Source organism: Marmota marmota, unplaced genomic scaffold (assembly GCF_001458135.2).
Source record: "Marmota marmota marmota unplaced genomic scaffold, marMar, whole genome shotgun sequence".
Classification (NCBI taxonomy): domain Eukaryota; kingdom Metazoa; phylum Chordata; class Mammalia; order Rodentia; family Sciuridae; genus Marmota; species Marmota marmota.
Window position 1 is genome coordinate 23,522,450 of NW_025999932.1, and position 25,701 is coordinate 23,548,150.

At 48.8% G+C, this 25,701-nt stretch overlaps 2 protein-coding genes across 3 annotated transcripts; both read right to left on the reverse strand.

Moving 5' to 3' along the window:
* Positions 1-268: 268 nt before the first annotated feature.
* Positions 269-6,388, reverse strand: Cdx2 (caudal type homeobox 2). Of its 2 annotated transcripts, none has more exons than XM_015484004.2 (3): positions 5,663-6,388; positions 2,100-2,245; positions 269-1,276 (listed from the first exon to the last, which is right to left on the reverse strand). In XM_015484004.2, exons 1-3 carry the CDS (start codon positions 6,201-6,203, stop codon positions 1,031-1,033), a joined length of 933 nt encoding a protein of 310 aa, XP_015339490.1. In that variant the 5' UTR covers positions 6,204-6,388; the 3' UTR covers positions 269-1,030. The 2 variants fall into 2 exon arrangements, with proteins under 2 accessions (XP_015339490.1, XP_048656718.1); XM_048800761.1 differs by having other exon boundaries at positions 1,147-1,276; positions 2,086-2,245.
* Positions 6,389-14,345: 7,957 nt separating this feature from the next.
* Urad (ureidoimidazoline (2-oxo-4-hydroxy-4-carboxy-5-) decarboxylase) lies at positions 14,346-24,435 on the reverse strand. The gene is made up of 2 exons (XM_015484175.2): positions 24,168-24,435; positions 14,346-15,075 (listed from the first exon to the last, which is right to left on the reverse strand). Exons 1-2 carry the CDS (start codon positions 24,340-24,342, stop codon positions 14,729-14,731), a joined length of 522 nt encoding a protein of 173 aa, XP_015339661.1. The 5' UTR covers positions 24,343-24,435; the 3' UTR covers positions 14,346-14,728.
* Between the last annotated feature and the right edge of the window lie 1,266 nt (positions 24,436-25,701).

Sequence of the window (25,701 nt, forward strand, 5' to 3'; positions counted from 1 at the left end):
TCCAATTCTAAAGAAAATCAATTACAAAATCTGAAATCTGAAAAGTTCATTTATCTTTTTTTTTTTTCCTTTTTAGAAAACTTCAGCTGTGTTCAGATACCCCCTTCCCTTCACCATATCACTTCTCTCCCCATGGATCCAGAAGGCTTTTAAAAGGCTGACTTGGATGTTACACAGACCAACAACCCAAACAACAGCAACAACAACAACAACAAAAAAAAAAACTCCCCTTCTTCATCAGCCCCAAGATTGTGAAAATGACAGGAAGTCCAGGTTGGCTCTGGCATTTATAGCACTGACATACATTCAGCCCAGAGAAGCTCTGGTGACAGGCTTTCTAAACAAGGCCCTGGGCGGGGCCTCCCACATTATGCCTGGAGTCCACTCCCCACCACCACCCCCCACACACACACACCACACACTCACACGCACCAGCTAAGCCTTTCCTGGTCTGGGAAGGGAGGAGAAGAAAGACACAGACCACCTGGGGGTTCTGCAGTCTTTGGTCAGTCCAGCTTTCTATCTTAGCTGCCTCTGGCTTCTGCAGTTTAAATTGTGCCTGCCCCTGAGGCAGGAGGGCCAGCTGGTTCTTGGAAGGCATTGAGCAGGAAATAGCCATCTTGGCTCCAAGTGTTGCTGGTCCCCTCTCTCCCCTCAGCTCCAATAAGAGAGGCAGCCCACAGATTCTGGAGGCAAAGCGCTGGGACAGAAAGGACTGAAGGCTTGGTCACCGTAGCCAGTCCAGGCAATACTTCTGTCAGTACCAAGTGAAGCCTCAGTGATCATTTCCTATATCCTCACTGACAAAAAAGTCAGAGGGGAAAAAGTAAAAAATCGGGAAGATGTCTTCCTTGAGGCCCCCCAATCCCATTTGTCTTTACTCTTGGCTCCCAATTTTCCTCTGAGAGCTAGATTTGTAGGTTATGTTTGTAGGTGGGAAGGAAGGGGTCTCTTCTGAGGATGCTAGCGGAGTCCATGCTCCTCCTGGCTCAGCCTGGAATTGCTCTGGGGCCACCGCAGACCACTGGGGTCACTGGGTGACAGTGGGGTTTAACACCCCCCCAGCTGGCCCCAGAACCCCAGGGACAGGGCCAGGCACTGAGCCTTGGAGGGAAGACACAGGACTCAAGGGCTCCGGGACACTTCTCAGAGGTCCCTGCTGTGGCTGGGGAGGCTGTTGGGGAGGCGGCTGGGGCTGCTGCTGCTGCTGTTGCTGTAACTTCTTCTTGTTGATTTTCCTTTCCTTTGCTCTGCGATTCTGAAACCAAATTTTAACCTAGGTGGAGCAAAAAAGAAGATGTGAAGGAAAAGAGGAACTGGACACTAATATCTTCCTCTCCAATGAAGGAGCCCCAGACTCTTCTAGAAGTTTCATTGGATATCTCCCTAACAGTTCAACCCTGGAGCCATTTCCACACCCAACTCAGCCTCAAGAGAAGAGTCCTCCTCCTTTCTTGCTCCCCACGTTTCTTTCCAAAGGAATCTTTACTGGTAAAGTATAGAGTCCCCAAACCAAGGAAAACAGAAACTTGCTATAAGTCCTTCCCTATACAAGCACAAGGAGGCCGGTGCTGGGTATACTTCACATGACAACCTTTGCCTTTTATAGCTAAACTGAACTGTAATATTCCTCACCTTGGAGCTGAAAATGAAATTTAATGTGGACTTTCCTGGCTATGAGTTTGGCCTGCTTTTTGTTTTGTTTCGCTTTGCTTTGTAGACTATAGAGAGTGTTCATAAGTCAATCCCTCTAGTTTTTATGAGCAGAGACTGGGCTCTTTATTTTTTTTTTTCTAATTCTGGGCACACACAAAAAAAAACTGGTCTTTGATAGATCTTGATTGCCCAACTGGAATTCAAGATTAAAGTAATGTTCTTGGCTTTTTCTTGCACCTCTCAGGAGCTCTCAAAATAGAAAAAAAAAAATTCAACCACATTAGAAAATGTAGCCAGAGGTAGAAGGAAACCTTTAAGAAAAGCATTCAAAATGCAAATGCTCTTTTATCCCACAGAACTTAGTGGACACTTGGCCAGGCTAATTCTCTCTCGAGGTCTCCCCCAAGCAGCAGCCAGGCCTGCAAGAACAGGGTGATTCCCACCTGTCTCTCAGAGAGCCCCAGTGTGGCAGCCAGCTCGGCTTTCCTCCGAATGGTGATGTAGCGACTGTAGTGAAACTCCTTCTCCAGCTCCAGCCGCTGGTGGTCCGTGTACACCACTCGGTATTTGTCTTTCGTCCTGGTTTTCACTGTGCAGGAAGGAGAAGTTAGGGCTGAGAACCACAAAGCAGCTCATCAGTCATAGGTAATGACAAACCTCCCTAACCCGGGGGCCATTTCTCTTCCTCCACCGCCCTGGGAGGCCGAGGGTTTGGCTGGTTCCTGCCAAGTCTGACAAGGCACCCCCACCCCAGAGGATCCTGGGGGAAAGGGAGTGTGTGAGGCTAGCAGGGCAACTAAACTAACCTTGGGGTTAAGTGGTTTTTAAAAATTAAGAAAAACTAAAACTTCACATACAGAGAAGATAGCAGAACCCAGCCCAGCTTACCATTTTGAAAAACCAAATATAGTACTAGAATAAATTTGGCACCAAAGGAAGGTGGGGGGGAGTGGCCAGACTCTAGGAATATCCAGATTATCAGACCTACCAGAGACCAGCATCCCATCTGGAAACAGTTGGGGTTCTATGTGTTGTGGAATAAGTGTTAGTATGTTTTACTACAAATGGAAAGAGGGGTGCAGGAGCTGACAGTTTCCTTCAAGTCATCAGAATCATCTTGCAGACATATCAGATCTTCCAAACAAATTCTGAGTTGGGCTCTGGCAGTAACCTATGCTGGCGGGTGGATCATTGCTCCAGCTGGGGATAATATACCTGCTGGAACCAGGTCTAGCCTTGGGTAGTTTTTCTTTTTTAATCCTCCATTTATTCCTACTGCAAACCCCACTAGAGCTATTCTGACCAGTGATCTATGATCATTGGATTGAGTCAACATATTAAATCTTGGGTTGATTGTTTTACTGGAGGGCCTTGACAAATAGTGTCGCTGCTGTGGGAGCAGGCCCGAGCCTGGCGTCTCCATTGAGTCTGTCCTGGGTCGGCTCTTGTCCCATCCCTGGCCAGGAGCTGTTTTTTCTCTGACTGGGTCCCAGGTCGGGGTGGTCTTGCAGCTGAACAGGTTCAATCGCCCAGTGCCCAGTCGTACAGGAAGATCTAAAGGGTCTGGGAGTTGCCTTTGGAGGTGTTTAATGCCCCACAGGCCGACTTTGTTCAGGTAAAACCCTTTGCAAACCACAACAAAAGCGCCCTGGGAAGATACAGGCGGGATCAGAGGGAGCTCCCCCAGCCGCTGAAAGGGGAACACAGCCACAAACAATGCAGGACAAGGCGATCTTATCAAAGAAAAGCCCTTTCAATGCCTTAATAACAACCGCATTCTGTTTGAATTACCACTACTGAGCAAATGGCGGCCAGCTTTCATCCCCCTCCCCGCCAGGCGCATTAACATAAACACTGCCCGGCAGGCGCATTTGAATGGGCGCTGGGAGCCCGACCCCGCGCCTGCTAAGGGAACTAACACGTCCCGGGCGCCGGGAGCCTCGTACGTGGTGGGAGCATTCACACGCATTACCTACCGCCTGAAACCCAGGGCTTCTGCCCTTGGTACAATCCCTTTGCTCAGAGGAGGAAAGAGAATCAGACTAGATAAGGCACAGATAAGACAGGGCTGGTACTGGAGCCCGCTTAGAAAATAAAGGACACGTCAGGCCTGGGGAGCCGGGCACAGGATATTTCCCCCAGCCGAACACCCCAGGAGCGATACTCGCCTTGGGGTGCCTCGGAGTGGCCTTTGTTCGGGTGCTGCCCTTTCAGTGTCCGGGGCGGGCGGGGGAACGCGGTGACCAGGACCCGGTGTGCTCTGAGGCCCGCGCCCCAAAAGCCTTGGAGGCGCCCCGCACCCCCTGGGAACCAAGGAGGGGGGCTGAAAAGGGGGAGGGATGAGAGGGACTTGTCAGAATTCATTATTGACTGCGAAAGTCACCACCCTCTTTCCGGGCCCTAAAAGAGACAATGGCAGGGCTGGGAAGGTGTATATCAAAGCCGGCCGGGCCGCGTACCCACCCCCCTCCACCCCTTGACAGATGACGCTCCGCAGAGGAGTCGGGCTTCGGCCCGGGGCCGCAGCCTCCCCACATTAACATCACAAGGGCGCCCGGCGCCGACCGCGGCCTTGCCACCTCCGCGCAGGACTTCACAGCGGCCTCTCATCTGCTGACCCCGCGGCCTGGGCTCCTGCGGCTTTCCCTCCCCACCCCCGCATCCGACCCTGGCCCCACCGCCACTCTCCCCCGACACGCACCGGGTCTTCTTAGACCGCAGGTGACCCTAGCCAACTGCACCCCTAGCAGGCTCCGTAGGAAGAGGGTTTGGGGAAGCGCGGGTCTGAGATGAGCCGGTGCTAGGACAAGGGCGCCTCCTCTTGGGGAAAGGACAACGCCAAGGCTCTGAAGCCCACCCAAAGCTGATCTCACTCCGCGGCATTTCCCAACCGGGCGCTCCCAGCGTGCGCACAGTGACGCAGAAGTCGATGTTCAAAGACAGCCCCCAACGGGCGCTCTGATTTATACGGTTGTAATTGGCTATAAACCTCTGCAAAGTGGCCATAACCTGCAATGCGGGCCATCTGGGCCAACAAGAAGGGAAGCGGGAAAAGCGGAAGCGCTCAGAGCTGGGGAAGACTTCACCGCATAAAGAGACTCGAATAAGACCCCCCATCACTCCTATTCTCACTTCCTTCCCTCTCCACACACATTCCAACATCCTGGCAAACGTAGGGTCTTTGAGGGAACTTCTCTTGAGTCTTGAAGAGAAACACACACACACACACACACACACACACACACACACACCATCCTTGAAAGGTTCAGGAAGAATGACCCCTGTCTGGGGCAGCGGTTGAATCGCACCAGCATTTTCTCCCCCTTTTCTTGCTCTTTCCGCAGACACAAGAGGACTCCCGCAGGTTCTTTCTTGAATAATCCCTTTGTAGACCAAAGGTTCAGGGACCTGGGCGCGCCAGGTCAGCACCTTCTTCCGGCGACAGCAGCTTTCTCGGTCCCTCTGCTCTCTGTAGCTCCAACCCCTCGAATTGGCCTAAATGGCCAAACGTGGCCCCACATGCAGCCTCGCCGCCCTTTCTTTCCACCCGCCTCTCTTTTGGGGTGGCTTGGATGGGGGAGAACGGCACGGGGAGAGATTGTGTAGATACGGCCCGCGGGGAGTCCAAAGCTCCTTCTCGGCGGCCAGGAGCTGCTCAAGGAGTGCAGGAGGCAGCAAGTGAGCGATGTCTTGCTCACGCCAACATTGGCGGGATCTTCCCAAAGGTGTCCCGCGGTTGTGAATGAGGAATTCTTGGAAAGAGGAAGCCTTTCTTCCGCCCTAAATTGAACCCAGGGTGGTGAGACCCCCAAATATCCATTCCCAGGAGCAGCAGCCAGTGAAGCCCCCGGAGCCTCCCTGAACTTGTTCCCTCTCCCTGTCCGGGCCCTAAGCTCCCAGATAGCCTGGGATGCCTCTGTGAGCCCTGGTCGCAGGGCCCTCCCAGCAGCCGTCGCTGGGCGCGCGCCTTCCCAGGGCCCTTGGGTAGGGCGCCGCCACAGCTTACCTTGGCTTCCGAGGGACGGTTGCGCTGGCTTCCGCATCCACTCGCACAGGTTTCGCCGCTGGCCGCCCGGGGACAGCTGCTCCGCAGCGGCTGTGGCGGCGGGCCCGGGAGGGCCCGGATTAAGCGTCTGCAGCAACCCCGAGGCGCAGGAAGGCGCGGCGGCAGGGTGGTGCGGGTGGTGATGCGGGTGATGGTGCGGGTGGTAGTCGGCAGGGCTACTGTAGCCCATAGCGGCGGCCGGGGAGCCCCCGTTGAGGCCGTGGGCAACCGCGTTAGCTGCAGCCGCTGCGCCTCCTGGCGCGTAGCCGTTCCAGTCCTCTCGTAGCGGGGCACCGTATGCTGCCGGCCAGGACGGCCCCGGGGACTGAGCGCTGTCCAAGTTCGCGGCTGCAGCGGCCGCGGCCGCCACGTGGTAACCACCATAGTCCGGGTACTGCGGGGGGCTGACGAAGTTCTGCGGTGCCAGGTTGAGGCCACCAGAGTGGCGCACGGAGCTGGGGTACATGCTCACGTCCTTGTCCAGAAGGTAGCTCACGTACATGGTGGCGAGGGCCTGAGAGCAGACCTCACCATACTGCCTAGGGAGGAACGCTGAAGGTTGCCGGGGGTGGGGGTGGAAGGGGCGATAGGGAAAGGGTGTGGGGGAAAGAGAAACCTCGGGTGGCTGCGCCCCAGCCGCGCAGTGCTCCACTGGCTCCTCGCGGCGCTTCTGCCTCTGAGGCGGTCCTTCCCTTTGGCCTGCCTCCTCCCTTCCTCTCTTTTTCCTTCTTTCCTCCCACCTCCTTCCCACTAGGCAGCAGAGGAGGGGAAGACCCGCCACAGGCTGGCGTGCGGAGCCCCAGGCCGGCGGCCTTACGTGATTAACGAGTGTTTACAAGACTCTATTAGTAATGACACAGACACCAATGGCTGGAGACGTCGAGGCGCAACGCTCATTCTGCGCACAACCCCCCCAAACCCGATTTGCATTTTAAAAGATAAGGGGCGGGGGAACTCGCGAGAGAGCAGCGACCTGATCACAGCTAAATATTCAAACCTTTATTGTTGAGAGCTTCCTCCTTCCAACCTGGCGCACTTTAACCTCCAATCACAGGTTCAAAGAATGAAATCAAGAGACTTGCCAAGCCAGGGGGAGAGAAAGAGCTATCTTGTGGGAATCTGGGTTTACAGACAGGAGCAGTCTTGTTTATGCATTCGCCAGGAAGAGGGCGATCAAGAAACTCCTGTCCCAAAAAGAAAAGAAAAAAAATAAAAAGCCATTGCTTTGATGAGAACATTTCTGACCAACCAATGGGATGAGGAGCGGAGCCCTAAAAGAAGGGCCGATTCCTTCTCGCCCTGCGCCCCTGGCCTGGATAGCTGCTGCCCCAAGCAACTATCACTGCTAATTATTTATTTTCTTACCAAATGAAGTTGCTCGCCCTCCACAGAAGATAAATTAGGCTGCGTCTTCGAACTCATCTTACGTTTTGGATTTGAATTGTTAAAGCATTTCATTAAAACAATATTCAAGAATCAAACGTCTTAACTTAAACCAATGAGCCTGTGGTAGAAGTTTGGCTAGTGTTTGCCTTGGAGGGCAGTAATTGGAGGGAAATCTGGAGGGGGAGGCCAGCGTGTTGGTAACTTTCTATTTCTTGAACAAAGTACTGATTTCATGGTGTGTAGGTTTTGTGAAAATTCAGCGACGTACACTCATATGTTTATTATTTTAAAGTAAGTGGCTAAAAATCAAGGAAAAAAGGAGTCCAGAGTTTCTGCTAATACATACCTTTGTATTTGTGTCTTACATCATATCTGTCTTAAAAATCCTTTCCCCTTTACAAAGTAAAACATTCTGTTTCTCATCTCCAGGGAATGGGAAGGCAACCCAGGGCCGTTATTAGTTATTGCTAATGAAAAGCTCCGAGGGCACAAAGGCTGAGAAGGAATTCCTCTTCAATTAGGGAGCACTGTGGCCAGAGGGCCCAGATCTGGAAATGGCCATTTGGGGACAGGAGTGTTGAGGTCAGGATCAGGAACTAATGAGACAGGAGTACAGAGGTAGCAGGAATAGGCTTCCACCCATTTCCATCTCCATTTTAGCAATAATTTGGAGAGCACCATTGGTGGTCATTTGCCTCCTCTCTGAGAATTAGCTTTGCTGCAAGGCTTGGGTATAAGGACAAAGCGAGGCAGCTGACTGCCCAGTGTTGCGTTCCCTGGGAACCCAAGTAGGCTGCCGGCTCTTGTTCCTGAACACCTGCAATTGTTGGTTCTCTCAGATATTTGTCACTATTCCCTTCATCTCTAGAGCACTTTCCAGTGTCCTTTATCTTCCTTGATTCTCACATCTCCCGCGATCAGAGACAAAGCTGGTGTCATTACCCTCCTCATTCAGGTGACAATCACCAAGCCATCTAGTTAAGAGACCAAAGCACTATTAGAACTAGCCTAGGGGTGCAGGAACCTGTGCTTTCTGGTTCCTCCAGTGTTTTTGAGTTTTGTCAGGAAGAAGGTTAAAAGTGGGGGTGTCAAGGTTATGCAGGAGTCAGGTGCTGTATACCCAAGAGGTAGGAGCTGCCACTTGGTCCTCCTGGAGGACTTCCCAAAAGCCTGACTGGGACAACCAAGTGCCATTTCACTTCACAAGAAATAAAGTCAGAATTAAATTGCAAACCCCATTACAGAAACCTAATCCAGGCAAAGACAGAAAGGGATGTTTTCACAGTCCTGATGGGGCAGGAATGTGGGAGGTTAAGTGGTGGGCACTGCAGACTTTTGATCTAGTAAAGATCTTCCTCCTCTTCCTGGGTACAATTCCCCTTTCCGTCCCTCTTGACCCCCTCCCAGGCTTGAGCTCTGGAAGCCCAGGCTGAGGCAAGTCTGTATCTTCGGAATGTTGGCATTCTTTGGAACAATCGCTTTATTAGGGACAGCCATTCCCTGGGCCCTGTGGTGGCCGCTTCCTGAGTTTTTATGACCTCGGCCGCCGGCTGCTGGCTAATTGTCCCCATTTTCCAGCTGTGTCTCTGTGCTCTGTCCTGGAGAAAGGGCTCCAGCCTGTGCACCCAACTGCTTTGGGAGCAACTAGGGTTGCTCTGGCTCTAGTGGGTCAACTTGGGATCACAGAGCTGGAGAAGCCACAGAGAAACCTAAGATTTAGAGTGCTTGAGCCCAAGAAAGGCAACCATGATGAAAACCAATACTTTCATTCATGGCCAAAAAAAAAAAAAAAAAAAAAAAAAGGCTTCTCTGGCATTAACATGATCCTGCCTACAATCCTAAGGTCTGGATTGTTTGGTGAGGGGACAGGAGATGGTAAATGATGTCTTTGATAATCTCCTCTGAGTGAAAGTGTTCCCCCAATATTCGTGTTCCCCTCTTTGCCAAGAGGGCCCAGCTGGGTCCCCTGAAGAAACAGGGTTGTAGAATCAGTTCTGGCATCTATAGAAGTTGGCAGATGATAAAGAAGCCTGGGTGTCTTATATATACACAACCCCAGCAGGTTAGCAAGTTGGGGGTTCTTGCCTGTCCTCTAGAGGCCCACTCTAGACTGGGGCAGTTCTCCAGCCTCGGAATGCAGGCCTATGGCCCTGGTGAATACAGGGCCACCTGCATTATGATCCTATTCTAGACTTTCTTATTTGGGGGCCCAAAGTGCTCGGCAACTTCTTAAGAGCTCTCTGGCCTAGGTGAGAATACCCAAGAAGGGACTGGGAAGGGCCTTCCTAACCCTACTCCTGTAGTTGGAGACTCCCTTCCATTCTGTATCTCTCTATCATCCATCCAATGTGGGGTCAAAGAAGCCTGCGGCAATCACTCTGCAGAAGGTGAACTTGTTCAGGAAGCTTGGGGCTGGAATTGGGCTGGGGCTGAGGCTGCAAGCACACAGAGCCACAGCCAGAGCTGACTTCTAAGGGCAAGAGAGGGTGGGAAGAAAGAGATCCAGGTAAATAAAGCAACTGGAAGATGGGTAGGGCAGCCCCACCAGGTTATCAAAGGGATGTCTTTTTTTTTTCCTCTAATGATATAGAGGCCATTTCACATTCCTTGAAGAGGAACCCAGCTTCTAGGATCCCCGCTGGAAGGGGCTCCAGAGGGGGATGGGGAGCAGGAAGCTGCCGGAAGGGGCGGGTTGCCCTACCAGGCAGATGAGACACTCCTTAAATCCACAGATCATTGACACAGCTCCCTCCCTGCTCAAAGGTCCCCAGTGTTTGCTCCTGCTAAGGGGATCCTGCTCTGCCCAGTATTTGTAGCTCCTAGAGACTGGGAAGCCCAATGGCCCACATAATCCTGATAGGGCAGGCCGTTTGAATTCACCTCAGCACAAGTCTACTTTCTGAATCTCTTTTAGATCAAGGAAATTATTCATAGAATGAAGCCCTTCCAAAACTCCTCTTCTTCCCACACTAGGAACCTTCTCCCCATATTGACCTGAATTCCCAGGAGAATTTAGAAAGAGTGAGAAGGAAGAGAATGTATTCTGGTGAAATTATTCAGTTGGGCAGTCTATAGTGCTATGGGAAAAAAAAATAACCTGTTCAATCTCTACTTAATTGTGAGTTTAGGGAGACTTTCAGCCATTTCATTCAATCAACAATCACTCACACAAAGAAAGACTCAATAATGGACGATTTGACCCCCAACAACCCCACCCTGCCCTGTCACAGCCCACTCAGCTAACATCTCAGGGAAGGAAATCAATAACAGTGTCCTTTCTGTAGGGCCTCCCCAGAGTCCACCACCTGTCCAGCCCCATCAGGCCACAATGGAGCCAAACACGTTCATCCTGAACAGAAGGGAGGGGCCGCAGCTGCCCACAGCTGCCTGGGCTTCACTCACAGGAGCAGATGTGGCCCTCACCCTACAGAGTGAAGACTATTTTCTTGCTAAGCATTCTGGGTGCCTGGTTCTGTCTACCTGAGGAAAAGTTCCTGAATTCATGTGAGGTCATTGTAGACTACAGTTGTATCGCATCTAAGCAAGATCACAGGAGGACACAGAGCTGTATCACACTTCTCTTTGAGGGATTACTAAGTTTTCTGATTATTGACAGGGAATACATGTTTTCCCCTGCTTCTCTGTTAAAAATATATTCTCATGGTCAGAGGATCAAAAGAAAATAAAAAGCCTCAAGAGAGGGGGTAATAGTTGGATACAGAAATTTGGTTTTGCTCATTGAGTATAAGTTATTCAAATAACTAGTAGTTGCCCATTTTCTTCCTTTGTTCTGAAATTAGGGTCTGTGGACATTGTACAATTGTATAATACACTGTCATTCTGTCTGGTAGATGAACACAGAGAAAGATTTAAATCCCTGATACAGAGGGCCTTGTGCGGGGGCGGGGAGTCTTATAGATTGGTGCCCCCTAGGGACCCCAGGCTTCCATCCCAACAGAACTGATTGATGCTGGCGAGAACCAGCATCTCTCCAGGTCTGCTTCAGCCAAATGTTACCACCTGGCTTTGGCATGGAGGGCCTTCAGTTAGCATTTGTTCACTCACCATTGTATCATGCCCGAATGACCTTTGTTTATCATATGAAAATTTGTTCCCAGGAAGCTCTACAGGGTAAGTTTTATGTGACTGGTGAGGAAAGAAGCTCAGATAAATGTTCCACTCTTCTTGATTGACTAGGCCCATTGACAAGCTGCTTTCTCTAGGAGAGTCAGGGTCTTAAGTCTGTGTAACTCTTCTATTTTAAAAAGGAGAATCTGCAGCCCAGAGAGGTTAGGTGATTTTCCAAAGGTCTCATAGCTTTACAAGTCCCTAAGCTTAAATGAGCTAATAATATGTGTTCTTTGCTACCCACAGCAGTCTGTACAGATGTTAATTATTACTATGGCTACTGATGCCACCCTGCAAACATATTCCCAATACAAAACCAACCAGCATGATTCAGGGAATCCGAACTCTCCACCCTACCCTATCCCCTACACAGAATAGTACTAGAACAATAAGGTTCTGAAGTTATAATTCTGACCACTTCCCTAATACTACTTATTTCTTTCACAGGCACCTGCTAACTGAAGTTTATTAGTTTATTGAATGGTGAATTTTCCATAAATTCTGTCCCAGATTTTCTCCAATAGTCAAAGAAGGTCTCCATCTACTATTTGTATCACAGTAAACATTTCCTGGCGGGGGGGAGTCTTTATTATTAAATAAAAATCGATATCCTATAGCTGTTCTCTGGACTCATGTCTAATTTAAAACGAGTAAATGTCATGTGTAGAATGTGAGTGTTGCCTGTCCCCGCTTCCTTTCTGCCTACATCGGCGTCTGTAGACCCCCTATGGCGTACAGACCAAGAAGTCCACCACTTCAGATACATTCTTTAAAAGGCCCCAGTTACAGAGGTGAGTGAGTAACTAGGATTTGGCTCTGAATTCCTAGCCTAAGCTGCTCTCTCAGGTCGTTTTTTTTTTTTTTTTTTTTTTTGCGCAGCATTTGCCTGCGGGGCTTGATATTTTAAAGGGACGTGAAAATTGGTGAAACCGCCCCCACCTCTTAAGAGTGTGTGCATGAATGGGTTGTCTGATTACAAAAATTGAAATCAGATCTTCGCCCTCCAACTCTTCTTAGCGTTGCCATCAAGGTTCTTTTCGTTTTGTTTTTAACGAATTAATAAGCAAGATGTTAATTGTTCATCCTGGAGCCTGCACCAATTATTTCTGCCCCTGACGATTGCTGAGCGCGCCCCGGAGCTGTCTCTTCACTGAGCAACCAGGGCTGGCGAGCCAGCGCGCTTGGATCCAAGTTGGTGGCCCAGTCCCATCAGCCTGCATTTGTCTCCCGTATCCTGCGCACCAGAGAGAGGAAAGCGTCTGTGCCAAGGGAAGGGCTGCAGAAGCACAGGGCGTTTGAGCCAAGATATGCCCCCACCCCCAAAACTGCCCTGCCATACTTCGGCAGTCTCAGATGACTCGGAAACGGCCTCAGCCTCTTGCTGCTCAGAAAGGGGAAAGTAAGAGACATTAACAATGGCTTTTGCAGCAGCCCTTTCTTGCCCCACGCCCACATCACGGCTGCCAGCGCTCAGGTGTATTTGGAAGAGGCTTGGTGCAGTCAGCATTCGTCCCATAACCCCCATCTCCTACGAAAAAGACAGATCCAGCGTTTGCCTCCACCCGTACCCTTTTTTCCGCGGGAATAAACAATTTCCCGGGCAACATTTTAACTGTTGAAATGTAATAGTGTAACTGGAGACAGCGGGTTGTGCCTGAGAAGTTCAGGTCACACTGGCTAAAAATAGCGCTGGGGGAATCTTGCCCGGGTGGATTCTTCGCATCTTGGGCTGAGCACATTTACATAAAGAGAGTGGACTCTGCATTTTAGGGCTTTGGATTCACCTCAGGGCTGGGCGGAGTGCTTGGACTACAGTGGGTTATTCTGAATCTCAGGCCCAGCCTCTGGTATTTGGATCCTGGTTCAAAAAAAAAATCCTCTTCATCAAGCTGCAGTCCTCCTGTGTGTTAGGAAATTCCCCAACTTACCCTGACCAGAGGGCGTCTAGCTCCAGGCTTAGGGTGCAGCACCTTGCCTGGGGGCCCAGAGTTACAGGAACCGAGTCCTGGAAGCTCCCGCCTGATGTGCACCTGGTGCACCTCCACCCAGGAGTGGTTCAGGCCTGGGATGCTGGTGGCTACCTGTTTCCCTGACACCCCCCACCACCACCACCAGCTTTGCTTACCTTCACTCCTACTACTAGAAAGGAACACCTGTGAGGAGGGAATGGCAGGTAGTGGTTCCTCCACTAAAACTCCTGGTTCTTCTGGAGGAATTTATTTTTATGGACCATCAGCCGCATAACCAAGAGTGCAACTGCCCAGCTCTTCTTAGAGAAGAGGTTATTGTTGTCCGTGATGGTGGTGGTGGTGGTGCTTGTTGTTTTGTTGCTGTAGCTAAGCCCTGAACTAAGTCGGTCACTAATGGAAGTCCTTGTCTTCAAAAGGGCCAACTCTTCCTTTACCTTTTTACCTAGCCTGTGTTGGGAAGGACATGGATGGTTTGTTTTTTGCCAACATACTCCTAAGGAATATTTGTTGGGGCCTGTTTCGGGGGCGGGGGGTGCAGAGACACGTGTGTGGGGGTGGTGTTTGGAAACAGTGGTGGGCTCCTTCTGCATGATACTGATGTTCTTCCCCAGTGGGTGTTCTGGCCTCCGGTTCAAGGAACCGCCCAACTCAAATCTGAAACCCGAGGTCGACAAGCTCCCCAAAGCAGGCCTACTCCACCTGGAAAGATTTCTGCAGATTTCTTCCATTTTATCAACACTATGGGGGTACCGCCTTCATTTTGGGGTTCACAATACCCATCATGACACAAAATGAATATTATTATTTTCATAACTGTTGGTTTCGGAAGGCAGTCCACGCCCCAGGCCCACGTCCGGGAAAGACAAGAGGCCCACCCACTCCTGACCTTCAGGCCAGTACAGTTTAGAGACATTTCGCCCTCCCGCCGCCACTACCCTTAAAGTAGCAGCTACTGCGCCCGCCCCCACGAAGCGCCTTTCCAACGCCGGCCCTCAGCTTCCCTCCTGCAGCTCCCCGGAGCCCCAGACCAAGGGGCGCTTTGCTTTGCCAGCTCCGGCTTAGTAGGTGCCTCTGAGCGAGAAAGTCGCTTCCGCTCACATGTAAATGTCAGGTGCAGCAAATAAAGTGGGAGAAGGAAAACAAACAAGCCGACAAACCGCTGCGGAATAAAAGATCCCTTTTCCATCCGTTTTGCTTTGCAGATCAGGCTTAGCAGGAGAGGGTGGGGGAGCCAACCAGAGCTGGTTAAGCGCTTTGGAATCCACAAAGGCTGGTGGTGTCGGCAAGCGGCTAAGCGGGTGAAGAATTGAAGCAGTGAGCTGGATAAATCGGGGCAAAGCACTAAACTATCTAAATATTTTGGAGACGCGTGTACGTGTGGGTGGGTGCACAAAGGGCTCATCATCACTCCTTTGATTGCCTCAATTCTCCACTTCCTTTGTGCGCATTTGTGGACGCCGTTCCAGGCCCAAGTCAGCCTCCAGCGCAGCGCGCCCAGCGCCGGGTCAGCCAGGCGTCCGGGGGTCCCCAGCTCGCGCAGCTTCTACAGCCTGGAGGAGTCGGCACCGAGAAGGTCGACAAGGCGCAGGTGGCCAATTTTTTTCACCTCGCCCAGGGCGGTGCGCAGCTCCTGCGCTGGCTGGCAGTGCAGCCGGCGCTCCAGCTCTCTAGGCACCGCCGCCCGGTCGCTGAGACGCGCGGCGAGCACGAAGGGGAAGCCGAAGCGCGCGCGGTACTGCGCGTTGAGCTTCTCCAGCTGCTGCCGCTCTTCTGCGCTCAGGCTTGTCAAGCCCGCGCTGCTCTGTTCCCGCTGCGATTCGGCAGTGAGCGTGCCCCGCTGCTGCTCGCGACCCGCCAGGTCCGGGTGGCAGCGCAGGATGCCCTCCTGTCCTGAGGAGAGAAACAGACATTCGGTGGGAGCGTGTCACGGCGCCTGCTCCTCTCCAAGCAGCTGGGAGAAAGCGCAGCGCTTCTGGCTGCTGGCTCCGCGGGGTCGCCGCTTGCCGACCCAATCCAGCCCCCTACTCCGCCCCGCCCGGTAGGAGGCTGAGGGAGGGAAGACGGGTCCCGGGATAGTGGCGTCCTGGCGGCGCATGGGCACCCACTGCACCCTCCCTTCTCACAAGCCCCAGACCTCGCGACCCTCTGTCCCCGCAACATTCGGTCCCCACCGGGACCGGGGGCGGGGCGGGAGTGACAAGTTTGTCCTTTGAGACCTTGGGGCAAGTAGAGTGGAGGGTAGAAAGGGCGGCCGCGGAGGCTCGGAATTTACGACCTGCTTGGGAGAGAGCTGGGACGCGATAAGGAGCCGAGCATTTCGTATCTTTTCAAAGTCCTTTGCTCTCAGGGGGGCTTTGATGTTGAAAGGGGCCGGACGCAAGGGCCTGAAGACTTCCTGCAAAAGCCCTGGAATGAGTTTCGTTCTGCTCCAAAGGAGAACAGGCAGGGGCGGGGTGGATCCTTGGGATAATATCCATGGGGCTTGGCAAATAAATGCCCAAGATTTTGTGATCCTAAGTGTGAGTCCTGGGTTTCTGGAATCCAGCATCCAAAGCGCCTCGGAGATTAGCTGCAAAGAAACCCATTTCCAACCGGAATTCCACAGCCCTTTGAATGCAAGTGACTTTCCTCTTTTTAGGAAAATTACAGCCACCCACCATCCACTCTGCTAGGGATTTATTCCCCTTCTTCCACTGTAGATTTCTAAGAGTCTTCGGGAGTTCTCTTGGAATAAAGCTTCACTTAATCTCTTAGGCCTGAAATTGGGAAACTCTGCTGTAATACCTGGAATCCCAATTCCTAACCCAGGCGTTTTCTCTGAGCCCTGGCTAATCTTTCCGCTTAGCACTCCAAAGAGAGAATTAGAATTCCTCTGTCTAAGCAAGATACAGTAAGCAGAGAGTGACTATCAGTTAAATTAGGGCAATGACACCTAACTTGCCGAGTTGTTGTGAGGATTAGAGACAATTCATTTACCCAAAGCACATGCCTAATGCCTAGTAAACATCAATAGTCATTATTATTACTTGTAGTAAACCCAGTGGAACTGGACCAAGGTACCACAGGAAGTCCCTGGCTCTTCCTATCTCAATAAAGCCATTGTCTGCCTTTGGCACTGGGAATAGGTATGCGGTTCTATTGGAAATGGGGACCATTTAATGCACCCTTTCATAAATTACATATCGACAAAGCTGAGATTTTTTTTAAACTTTATTTATGATGTAGCCCCTTCTTTCTCAAACAGTATAGTATCTGCCCAATAAAAGCATGGTTAGGATTATGCTATCAAATCATGCACCAAAGTTTGGGGGGTTAGAAAGAATTGAGGGGTGGATAATGTTTTAGTAAGAGTATTGGATGAAGGCTCAGAGGGGTTATGTGGCCTGTCTAATGTCACTCAGTGGACTGCACCTGGACCCTCACCCCAAATCCCAATCGTTTGTTTTTTTTTAGGGGCCTGGTTGCCGAGCAAGGTTAAAGAGAGTTCAAAAGGAAACTCAACAATAATCCAACCTCTCTATCACCATTGCTTTCCAGCTCCTCCCATGGGTGCCCTGCCCCTTGGCCACTGCAAGCTGGATTAGTTCTCCTTTGCTCCCCGTGTCCAGCCTGGGCTGGCCGGATGGTGCGAAAATGTGGGTGTTAAATTCCCCACCCTGGGGGAGCTGCCCAACCCTGGGCCCAGGGTTGGCCGTGCCACGCCACGCGGCTCGGCGCCAGGATCCCCCCATCCATCCACCCTGCGCGACCACCCAGTCCCGGGACCAGCAAACCACCCTGGCTGCGCGGAAATAGGAAATGCGAGTTATGGAGCCTTTGCCAGGACCAGCAGGACACCTCCTCTTCACATACTGTTTCGAAGCAGTCGGTCCGTCCCCTCACCCAGTCAGGGGGCTCCAACTCCCCATCCCCCCATTTATTACTCTTTCCAGGACCAGCCCAAGCTTCGGGAAGTGGGTGGGGGTCTTTCCACCCATAGCCCCCTTGCACCTGATCCCCAGTGCACTCGGGGAGCAGCCGCAGGTGGCGGAGCAGCTCGGTCTCCCGAATGCTAGATCTGCCTCTTGCCCTTCTTGCCCTTGCACCTCGCTTCTCACTCCCCTCGGATTTATCTCCCATCTTGAAAGCATCGCCCTGGGGTTAATGTTTGCCTAGGACTGAGCATGTATTTTCTACTCTGGCCAGGAGGAAAGGAGAGAAGAGAAAGGGGACCGAGAAGAGGGCAGAGAAAAGGCAGATTAGATTGAAAAAAGAGGAACTGAAATGTACACAACACCAGCATGCAGGCGTGTGCATGTGTGTACACACACACACACACACACACACACATCCTTTAGCTGCCTATAATAGAAAGAGGTGTTGGGAGGAGTCGCCAGGGGATGGTGAGCTACCCAAAAGAAATACAACCTGACCTGCTCCAAGACTCAACCTTCCTTGCCCCAAATCACTGAGCCCTCCTGTGCTGTAAAATTGTGTCCACCAGCTCATATAGGTTTGCAGCAAGAACCCTCCCTTCCTCACTCCAAAACCCCACCAATGTAGTATCCTAGAGTTACTCCAGCTATGACCATAAATCCCAGGGGAGGACTGGAGACTGTGGGCTGTCTCCAGTCCTGGGGGTTCCCCCACCTGGGATGCCCAGGTGCTCCTGGGCCATCCCGATGCCCTAATTGGTTCTAAGAACATCTTTAATGCTGCCTGTTCTTTTTTCCCCCCTGAATTTCTGGACTACTGATTGTGCTACTGGCTATCACTTCTAAAGATATAGGTGTGGATGTGTATTGCTGGAACTACAGGATGTGAATCTGCACATAGAAGAGTTCCTGGCATAACCTACCCTCTGTTCCCAGAGGAGAAGAAAGTGTGTGTGTGTTGGGTGCAAGGGTGGCCAGTGACCAGCAGACAATTGCTCAGAGTCCCATAGCAGTCCACATGCCTCCCTGAGTCTGTTCCCACTATTGTGTTCTCACTTTTTGGCATGAGATGATTTTCCCCTCTATCAAATACCAACCCCTCCATTTGTGTTCTTGAAGGCCCCAGGGCCCCCTTTCTTTCTCAGACTTTTGCTTCTGCAATTTCAGATATCCGTTGGTACACCCCCATCCTTTCCAAACATGCTTTAGAATGTTTCATCCCATAAACAAAACTGAAGTCTTCCTTTGATTCCCTTTGTCCTCTAAATTCTCCTTCCCCTTTTCCTCTCTTCAAAGGAGTTGTCTAGTGACCTACTTTCTCACTTCTCTTTCCAGATTCATTCTATCAAGCTTCCAGTCCCACCCCCAAACCAACCTGTATTCCTGAGGATCACAGAAGACAGACAGGCATCTTGCCCGAGCACAGAGCCTAATGCCCATCCTCTTCCTTCTCCTTAACATATCACATGGTCGACTCTCTCCTCACTTCTTTGATCCTGCTCTGCCAGCTCTACACTGAAGTACTCTAGGACTCAGGACTCAGTGCTTTCCTTCTCCATTTACCCACTAAGTGCTCTAATCCAGTCCTGTGGTTTAAAATACCATCAATTCTTTGGTGACACATAGATCTAGGTTAGCACCTAGCTTTCCATTGAATTTTTTGCTGTGTTCCAACTAAATACTTACCAGTTTCATTTGGATGGTTATTAGGCATCTCAGACTTAGCAAACTTCCTACTTCCATCTCTACCTCCCAATTCTAGGTCTTCAGCGCTTCAGAAAATAGCACCACCAACCACCCAGTTGTTCAGACTAAAACTTAGGAGTTATCCTTAATAGTCTTTGTTTCTGATCTTCCTCTCTGCCCATCAAATCCACTAAAAATAATCCTTTTGTCTCTAACATCTGTTCTAGAAATTCAGTGACATCTCTCCATCTTTACTACCCCAATCGTAATCCAAGCAAGCCCATCTCTCACTTTACTCCTACAACAGTCCCTGGACCTGATCTCCCTGGACCTGATATGGTCCCCACACAACAACCATTTTAAAAGGTAAACCTGATGGTGTCTCACTACACATGGAGGAAACCAAACTCTTTACCTGAAAAGCTCTCCACAATCCGACCCTGTCTGATTCTTTCCCCTCACATCCCTCCACTCGTCACAACTCTCCAATCACTTTTGTCTTTCTGTGTCCCCGCAAATATCAAATTCACTCCAAACCCAGGTACCGTTTCCCATAGTAACCTCATTCTATGTCTTGACTGCTTCCTTTTTATCTTTTGGTTTTAAATTTAAATTCCACCTTCTAAGAATGACCTCCTTTATTTTCTACAACATACATATTTTCTTCTAATGATTTATTGAATCTGAAAGAATCACATTTATTTATGTTAATTCTGTCTTCATTAGAATATAAGACCATTGAAGGCACTGATCAGTGCCCATGATGGTGCATGAATCATACAGAAGGGGCGCTCAGAAAGCATTTATCAGCCAACATATCACTCTTGAGGAGGAGTATTATTTATTTATTTTTGGACTAAATAAACAAATGAACATATTTTGTGTGTTTTCAGGGTTGCTGGGGATTGAACTAGAGGTGCTCTATAGTTAATTTATTCCCCCAACAGCTCCCCCACTTTTTTTGAGACAAGGTCTCACTAAGTTGCCTGCTCTGACCTTGAACTCGAGATCCTCCTGCCTCAGCAGAGTAGCTGGGATTACAGGTATGTGCCTCGGTGCCTGGCCAAATGAACACATTTTAATAGCTTGATCTAAACCTCTTCTAGCCTGTATATAAGAGAAATCTTAGTATCTAATTGCTTCATTAATTTAACAAATCTATTCTCTGATAAGTATTAAGTTATGGCATTACTTAATTCTGAAACATCACATCATTGTGTAATTAAATCTTAGGAAAATTTTATTGCTTTTGGTGGGGGTGGGGAGGTTGCTAGAGATTGAATCCAGAGCCTTGTGGTTGCTAAACTCTACCACTGAGCTACATCCCAGCCCACTCTTTGATTTTTAACACCAATTAGTCCTGAATTGGCTCAAGTTGTGGGTGTGTTTCAACCTGCCTCCTTCTACTATAGCCATTCCTCTTGTTTGGGAAGCCTTTCCCTTCAAGGCTAGTTGAGGGAAACTGGCTAAAGAGGATGCTTTGTCAAGTAGGGCAGGAGCCAAACATTGATCCTGTACTGCCATCTACTGGCCAATCATCATTATCTCTAACCTAAATGGACTGCCAACTTTAGTTTACTGTAGAAATTGATTTTCAGTTGTCTGTCAATGGTATTCCTAGATCACCTAAAACAAATCATTGACCAGGTAAATTACCATATCCTATGCATCTCTCTAAGGTCTTTTCTAGTTTTCTACTACACCCAGTTTGTTCTTTACTATCCAAAGGCAAAAGCTAGACTATGCAATAAATCCCATTTTGATTTTTTTGACAAATAAATGTTGTATATATTATGGTGAAAAATTTGATGTTTGACATATGTATGCATTGTGAAATGCTGAAATCAAGTTATTTAACATATCCATTACCTCAAATACTTACTTTGTTTTCTTTTGGTTTTGTGGTCCTGGGGATGAAACCCAGGGCCTTAACGTGCTAGATAAGCACTCTACCACTGAGCTACATTTCCAGCCCACATACTTACCTTTTGATGTTAAAAACATTTAAAAATATATACTTTAGGCTGGGGGTGGTGGTGCATGCCTGTAATCCCAGCAGCTCGGGAGGCAGAGGCAGGAGGATCTCAAGTTCAAAGCCAGACTCAGCAATTTAGCAAGGTGCTAAGCAACTCAGTAAGAACCTGTCTCTAATAAAATACAAAACAGGGCTAGGGATATGGCTCAGCTGTCGAGTGCCCCTAAATTCAATCCCCTCCTCCCCCGAAAATCTATAAGCTGGGGAGGTAGCTTTATGGTAGAGCACTTACCTTGCATGCATGAAGCCCTGGGTTCAAACCCCAGGACTATAATAAAATAAAGTCTGTGCTCTAACCAACTGTCAAGTAACAATAGATTATTATTCACTGTAGTTGCCACACTGTGCAATAGATCGTTTTATTTGACTATTTGAACAACAAAACATGGAGTCTGAGAAACCAAGGATTAATGTGAATTGAATTAATTAGTGAATGAATAATAAATACCCTTAGATACTGTTTCTAGATTCTGTATCTGATTCACTGGAACTGGGTTAACTCCAGTTCTGCCTCTTTCTTCAAAAGCCACTGGGACGATTATGAGAGAGTTATTAGAATCCTAATTCTGCCACTTTCTAGCTGAGTGTCCTTATTCAAATTAATCTCTCTGTGTCTACCTCAGTTTTCTCATCTCTAAAATGGGACAACCAATTCTAATAGCACTACTTATTTTAAAGGATTATTACAGGGATTGAATCAGTTAACAAATACAAAGTGTCTGGAAAAGTACCTGGAATACACCAGTGGTAAAAGTTCAATAAATGCAGGCTATCTGTTATTATTATCACCATTGCTAACATTACTTATCTAATGTCATTAAGATGATTAGATACAGGCAGCCACCCGGACAGCATGGAGGCTCTGCTCCCAGCTGCCTCCCGGACACCAGGAGAGGGCTGAGAAGCAGGGAGTTCCCCTCAAAGAGCTATCTACTGTGGAAGCAAAGAACAGTCCAGTTGGCCCAAATTCCCTCCAGCTATTTTGTCCCTCTGACCCATACTAAAATCACCGAAGTTAAAACATGAGGGAAAGAGTTTATACTAGGATCCACCCTCTATCAACAGCACCTCAGGTATAGTTACGTTCATTTGTTGAGCACACTTCTATCAAATCTTAATATTCCACCCACTGAGTGCTCTAGAGTTCCAACACCAGCTGGAAGACAGGCTCCACCCCATCGGGAAGGATATTGAAACCTGCCTCAGGAGGGAGGTAGTACCCCAGCCTGCCCCACACCCCACAGAACCTCTGGTCAAACAGCTTGGGGTGAGTGTTGGTGGGAAAGAAGATAAAAAGGGGATATTTTCATTTTATTATCTAAGTTCCAAGTATAGAGTAATAAACTTCAAATGTTTGTTGAATAACTGGACAAATCAATGACTAATAAACTTGAGTCATCCTGTCTTTCTCTTTTAATATGTTCCCTCCTTGGCCCTGCCATTTTTGGGGGGTTTAAGTCAAATCCTGGGATTTTCCTTCTCCTGATAGAAAATGTCATGAAAACCTTTTCAATGTGGTTTCCCCCTGAGGCTGAAGAGGTTTTCATTTTCCCTCCTTTATTTTCTGGTCAGGCGTTGTGAGCTTGGGCTCCCATAGTCCCCTGCTCCTTCCAGCTCACCTGGCAGGCTTTGAGCTGAGAAGCCAGAGTCACCTTGCTCAGTGTGGGTCAGAGGACTCCAAGTCTGTCAGTCCCCTTCACATCTGAGCCTGTGGCTGCCAGAACTTTGAAGAAACCCCAAGAAGTGGGTGAATGTCAACACAGCCCCCACGTATCTGTCAGTTTGATTTTTATAACATCAGCCTCTGCTCTTCCTAGATGTGCCCCAAATGAACTTAACTGAGTTCCTCATTTTGGAGACTTTCATCTGACAACTGGAGGCCATGCAGATCTCAAAATTCTGTGGTCTCCTTCATGGGACAGAGGAGAGCTGCAGGTCTCATTCCCGGATCCAGGTGTCTATGGAAGGCCACTGTGTGAAGGTGGCCTTCGTCCCCTGTGGCATGTCAGGTCCTCCACAGGGTATGGAGCACCCTGGGCTGCTAACCCTCAGCCTCCGAATCCCTGCGCAGCAGGCCATCAGTCCCGCAGGCTGGCCTAAACCGCCACCCCTCTCCTCCCCCGTCCATAGCCAGGAACGCCTCAATTTTCTTTTTCTCCCCAGAAGAAACCAATAATTCATTTCCCTTTCTCCAGAAGGATTTCCTCAGTTTCTCCTCTTTTCCCCCTTACTCTTCTGGGGAGTCCCTGATCTGAATGAATTCTCTTTCCTCAGTAGTAACTTCCAAACTAGCCCTTTCTGGTAAAAATGTCAGCCACTTGCTCTTTCCCCTACCCTCTGAGGTTTCCTGGTATCTGTTCTCACCTCTCTCACATACAGGACATTGCCACAGTGAACACTGTGTGGCCAAGTGGGGGTGGGCCCTCGGCCTGACCTTTGGCCTCTAAATCACTATGAGGCCTTTCACCCGGGTCCCCCTGGTGACCTCCATGTCTAATATTTAACAGTGACTCTACCTTAGCTCACGTAAGTTGTTTCAAGCCACTTTGGGCCTAACACCTTGCAAGTGCGCAGCTTCTTACTAAACCCAAGGACATTGATTAATTAAACCTAATAAAAAGAGCTAAATGTAGCAAGTATAAGCAACTAGACTAAGATATCTATATGTCTACATCTATCTACCTATATATTTATTTATTTGGTATCGGGAATTGAACCTAGGGGTGCTTAGCCACTAAGCTACATCCCCATCCCTTTTTTATATTTTTATTTTGAGACAGGGTCTCACTAAATTTCCAAGGCTGGCTTTGAACTTGTGATCTTCCTGCATCAACCTCCTGAGTTGCTGGGATTTCAGGCATGTACCACTGTGCTTGGCTTCTAAAAGATTAAAAAAAATTTTTTTTTAATTGTAGATGGGCACAATACTATCTATCTATCTCTATCTATCTATCTATCTATCTATCTATCTATCTATCTATCTATTACTGGGGATTGAACCCAGGGGCACTTAACCATTGAGCCAGATCCCCAGCCTTTTTTCATGTTTTATTTAGAGACAGGGTCTCGCTGAGTTGCTTAGGGCCACGCTTGCTAAATTACTGAAGCTTGCTTTGAACTCACAATCCTCCTGCTTCAGCCTCCCAAGCCACTGAGATTACAGGAAATACATGCCTGGAAATACCTTTATTTTATTTATTTTTATGTGGATTGAACCCAGTGCCCCACACATGCTAGGCAAGCGCTCTCCCACTGAGCTACCAACCACAGCCCCTCTAAAAACATTTTGATAAGCTTATTTGAAATCCTTTTGTGTCTAATACTGAGTGCCAATACTGAAGCCTTACCTGACTGTGGAAGAGCATCTATAAAGGCAAAAAAATGCTTCTCTAAATCTTCCAAGTCAAAGAACGGACGCTGGGACCAGACAGCTGCTGCAATCAGAGGACATCTTTCAATGACATTTCCAAACACGTCCACAAATTCTCCAAAGTCCATGGAATTGACTTTCTCCATGTTCATCGCTTGTGTTCACCCGGAGGCAGCAAGATGCCCTGCTCCCCTCTTGACGAGTGAGCTGACTGTTGCTCACTGGGCTATATTTGCTGAATGCACAAGCTTGTGTGTTTTTTTTAATTTTTTTTTTTATGCAATACCAGTTTAGCATGTTCTAACTGCCTCTGGGAGAAGCAGGTCCAGAACACTTAAGTAATCATCAATAAACATGTGCTTAAGGGATTTTGTTTGTTTTATAGTGCTGGGAATTACCAGGGCTGTGTGCATGCTAAGCGGGTTCTCTATCACTGAGCTGTACCCCAACTCAGGCTTAAGGTTGTAATACCAGAGCAGAGATCTCTGTGTGGTGAATGTATCCAATTAAGACATTTCCAAAATCAAACTGAGTAGTGGCCATAGTTCACCCTCAGTACTCAAGCCAGATAGACTTGGTGTCATCAACATTTTAATGCTATTGTTATCCTGGGGAAGGTTTCCCTGACAATTCGGACAGGTCATAGGTCAATCCTCTTGGAACTTAGATTGGGAACACATCCCCATCTGTTATTGCTGCTGCTACAGAGGACAGGACCTACGGTTCACTTTTCCTCTGAATCCAAACACTTAACACAAGAGGTGATAAATGCACATGAAACAAGATGAGGTATCTCAGGAACAATTCTGTCCCAGTCTCTGTGCTCTCTTGAGCACCACTATGTGTTACTTTCTCCTTGAGTATATCCATTCTTTTGTGAAATCACCTTCATTATTGCATTTATTTGTTTGCATGTAATCTGTCAGCCCCAACTGCCCATGAGGCTATAGACTATGTATCTTGAGTCTCTGTATCTTGGGAGCCTAAAACTGTGCCATAGGAGGATCACAGTGAACTCATTGTGGCATAAATTCACCAAGGGGTGAATTGAATGACTAATTGACCACACGAATTAGATTTCACACCCTATGCATGCACAACACAAAAATAACATGAAAAGAATAACATGTTAATTGCAGTACTATTTATGATAGCAAAGTTATGGAATCAGCCTACCCAGATGAATGGATAGCCATCAACAGTTGAATGGATGAAGAAAATGTCACACACACACACACACACACACACACACACACACTCTGCAATACTAATCAGCCATGAAGAACAATATCAAACCATTTGAAGGAAAATGAATGGAGATACTCATGTTCAGCAAAATAAGCCAAAGACAAGTATTGCATTTCATATGTGGAATCTGGAAGGAAAATTTTAAAAAGACATCGTGAAAGTAGGAAGAGGATGATTAGGGAAGGGGACCAGATCATAATAGGGAGGGTGGATATGATGAAAGCATGTTATACAAATGTATGGAAACATCACATCAAAACTTT

Coding starts and splice junctions, on each gene's coding strand:
- Urad (XM_015484175.2), bottom strand. CDS start 24,342: ATGAACATGGAGAAAGTCAATTCCATGGACTTTGGAGAATTTGTGGAC. Junction 15,076..24,167: donor AGATGCTCTTCCACAGTCAG/GTAAGGCTTCAG, acceptor TTCTCTCCTCAG/GACAGGAGGGCATCCTGCGC.
- Cdx2 (XM_015484004.2), bottom strand. CDS start 6,203: ATGTACGTGAGCTACCTTCTGGACAAGGACGTGAGCATGTACCCCAGC. Junction 2,246..5,662: donor ACCGTCCCTCGGAAGCCAAG/GTAAGCTGTGGC, acceptor CTTCCTGCACAG/TGAAAACCAGGACGAAAGAC. Junction 1,277..2,099: donor TGGGGCTCTCTGAGAGACAG/GTGGGAATCACC, acceptor TGCTCCACCTAG/GTTAAAATTTGGTTTCAGAA.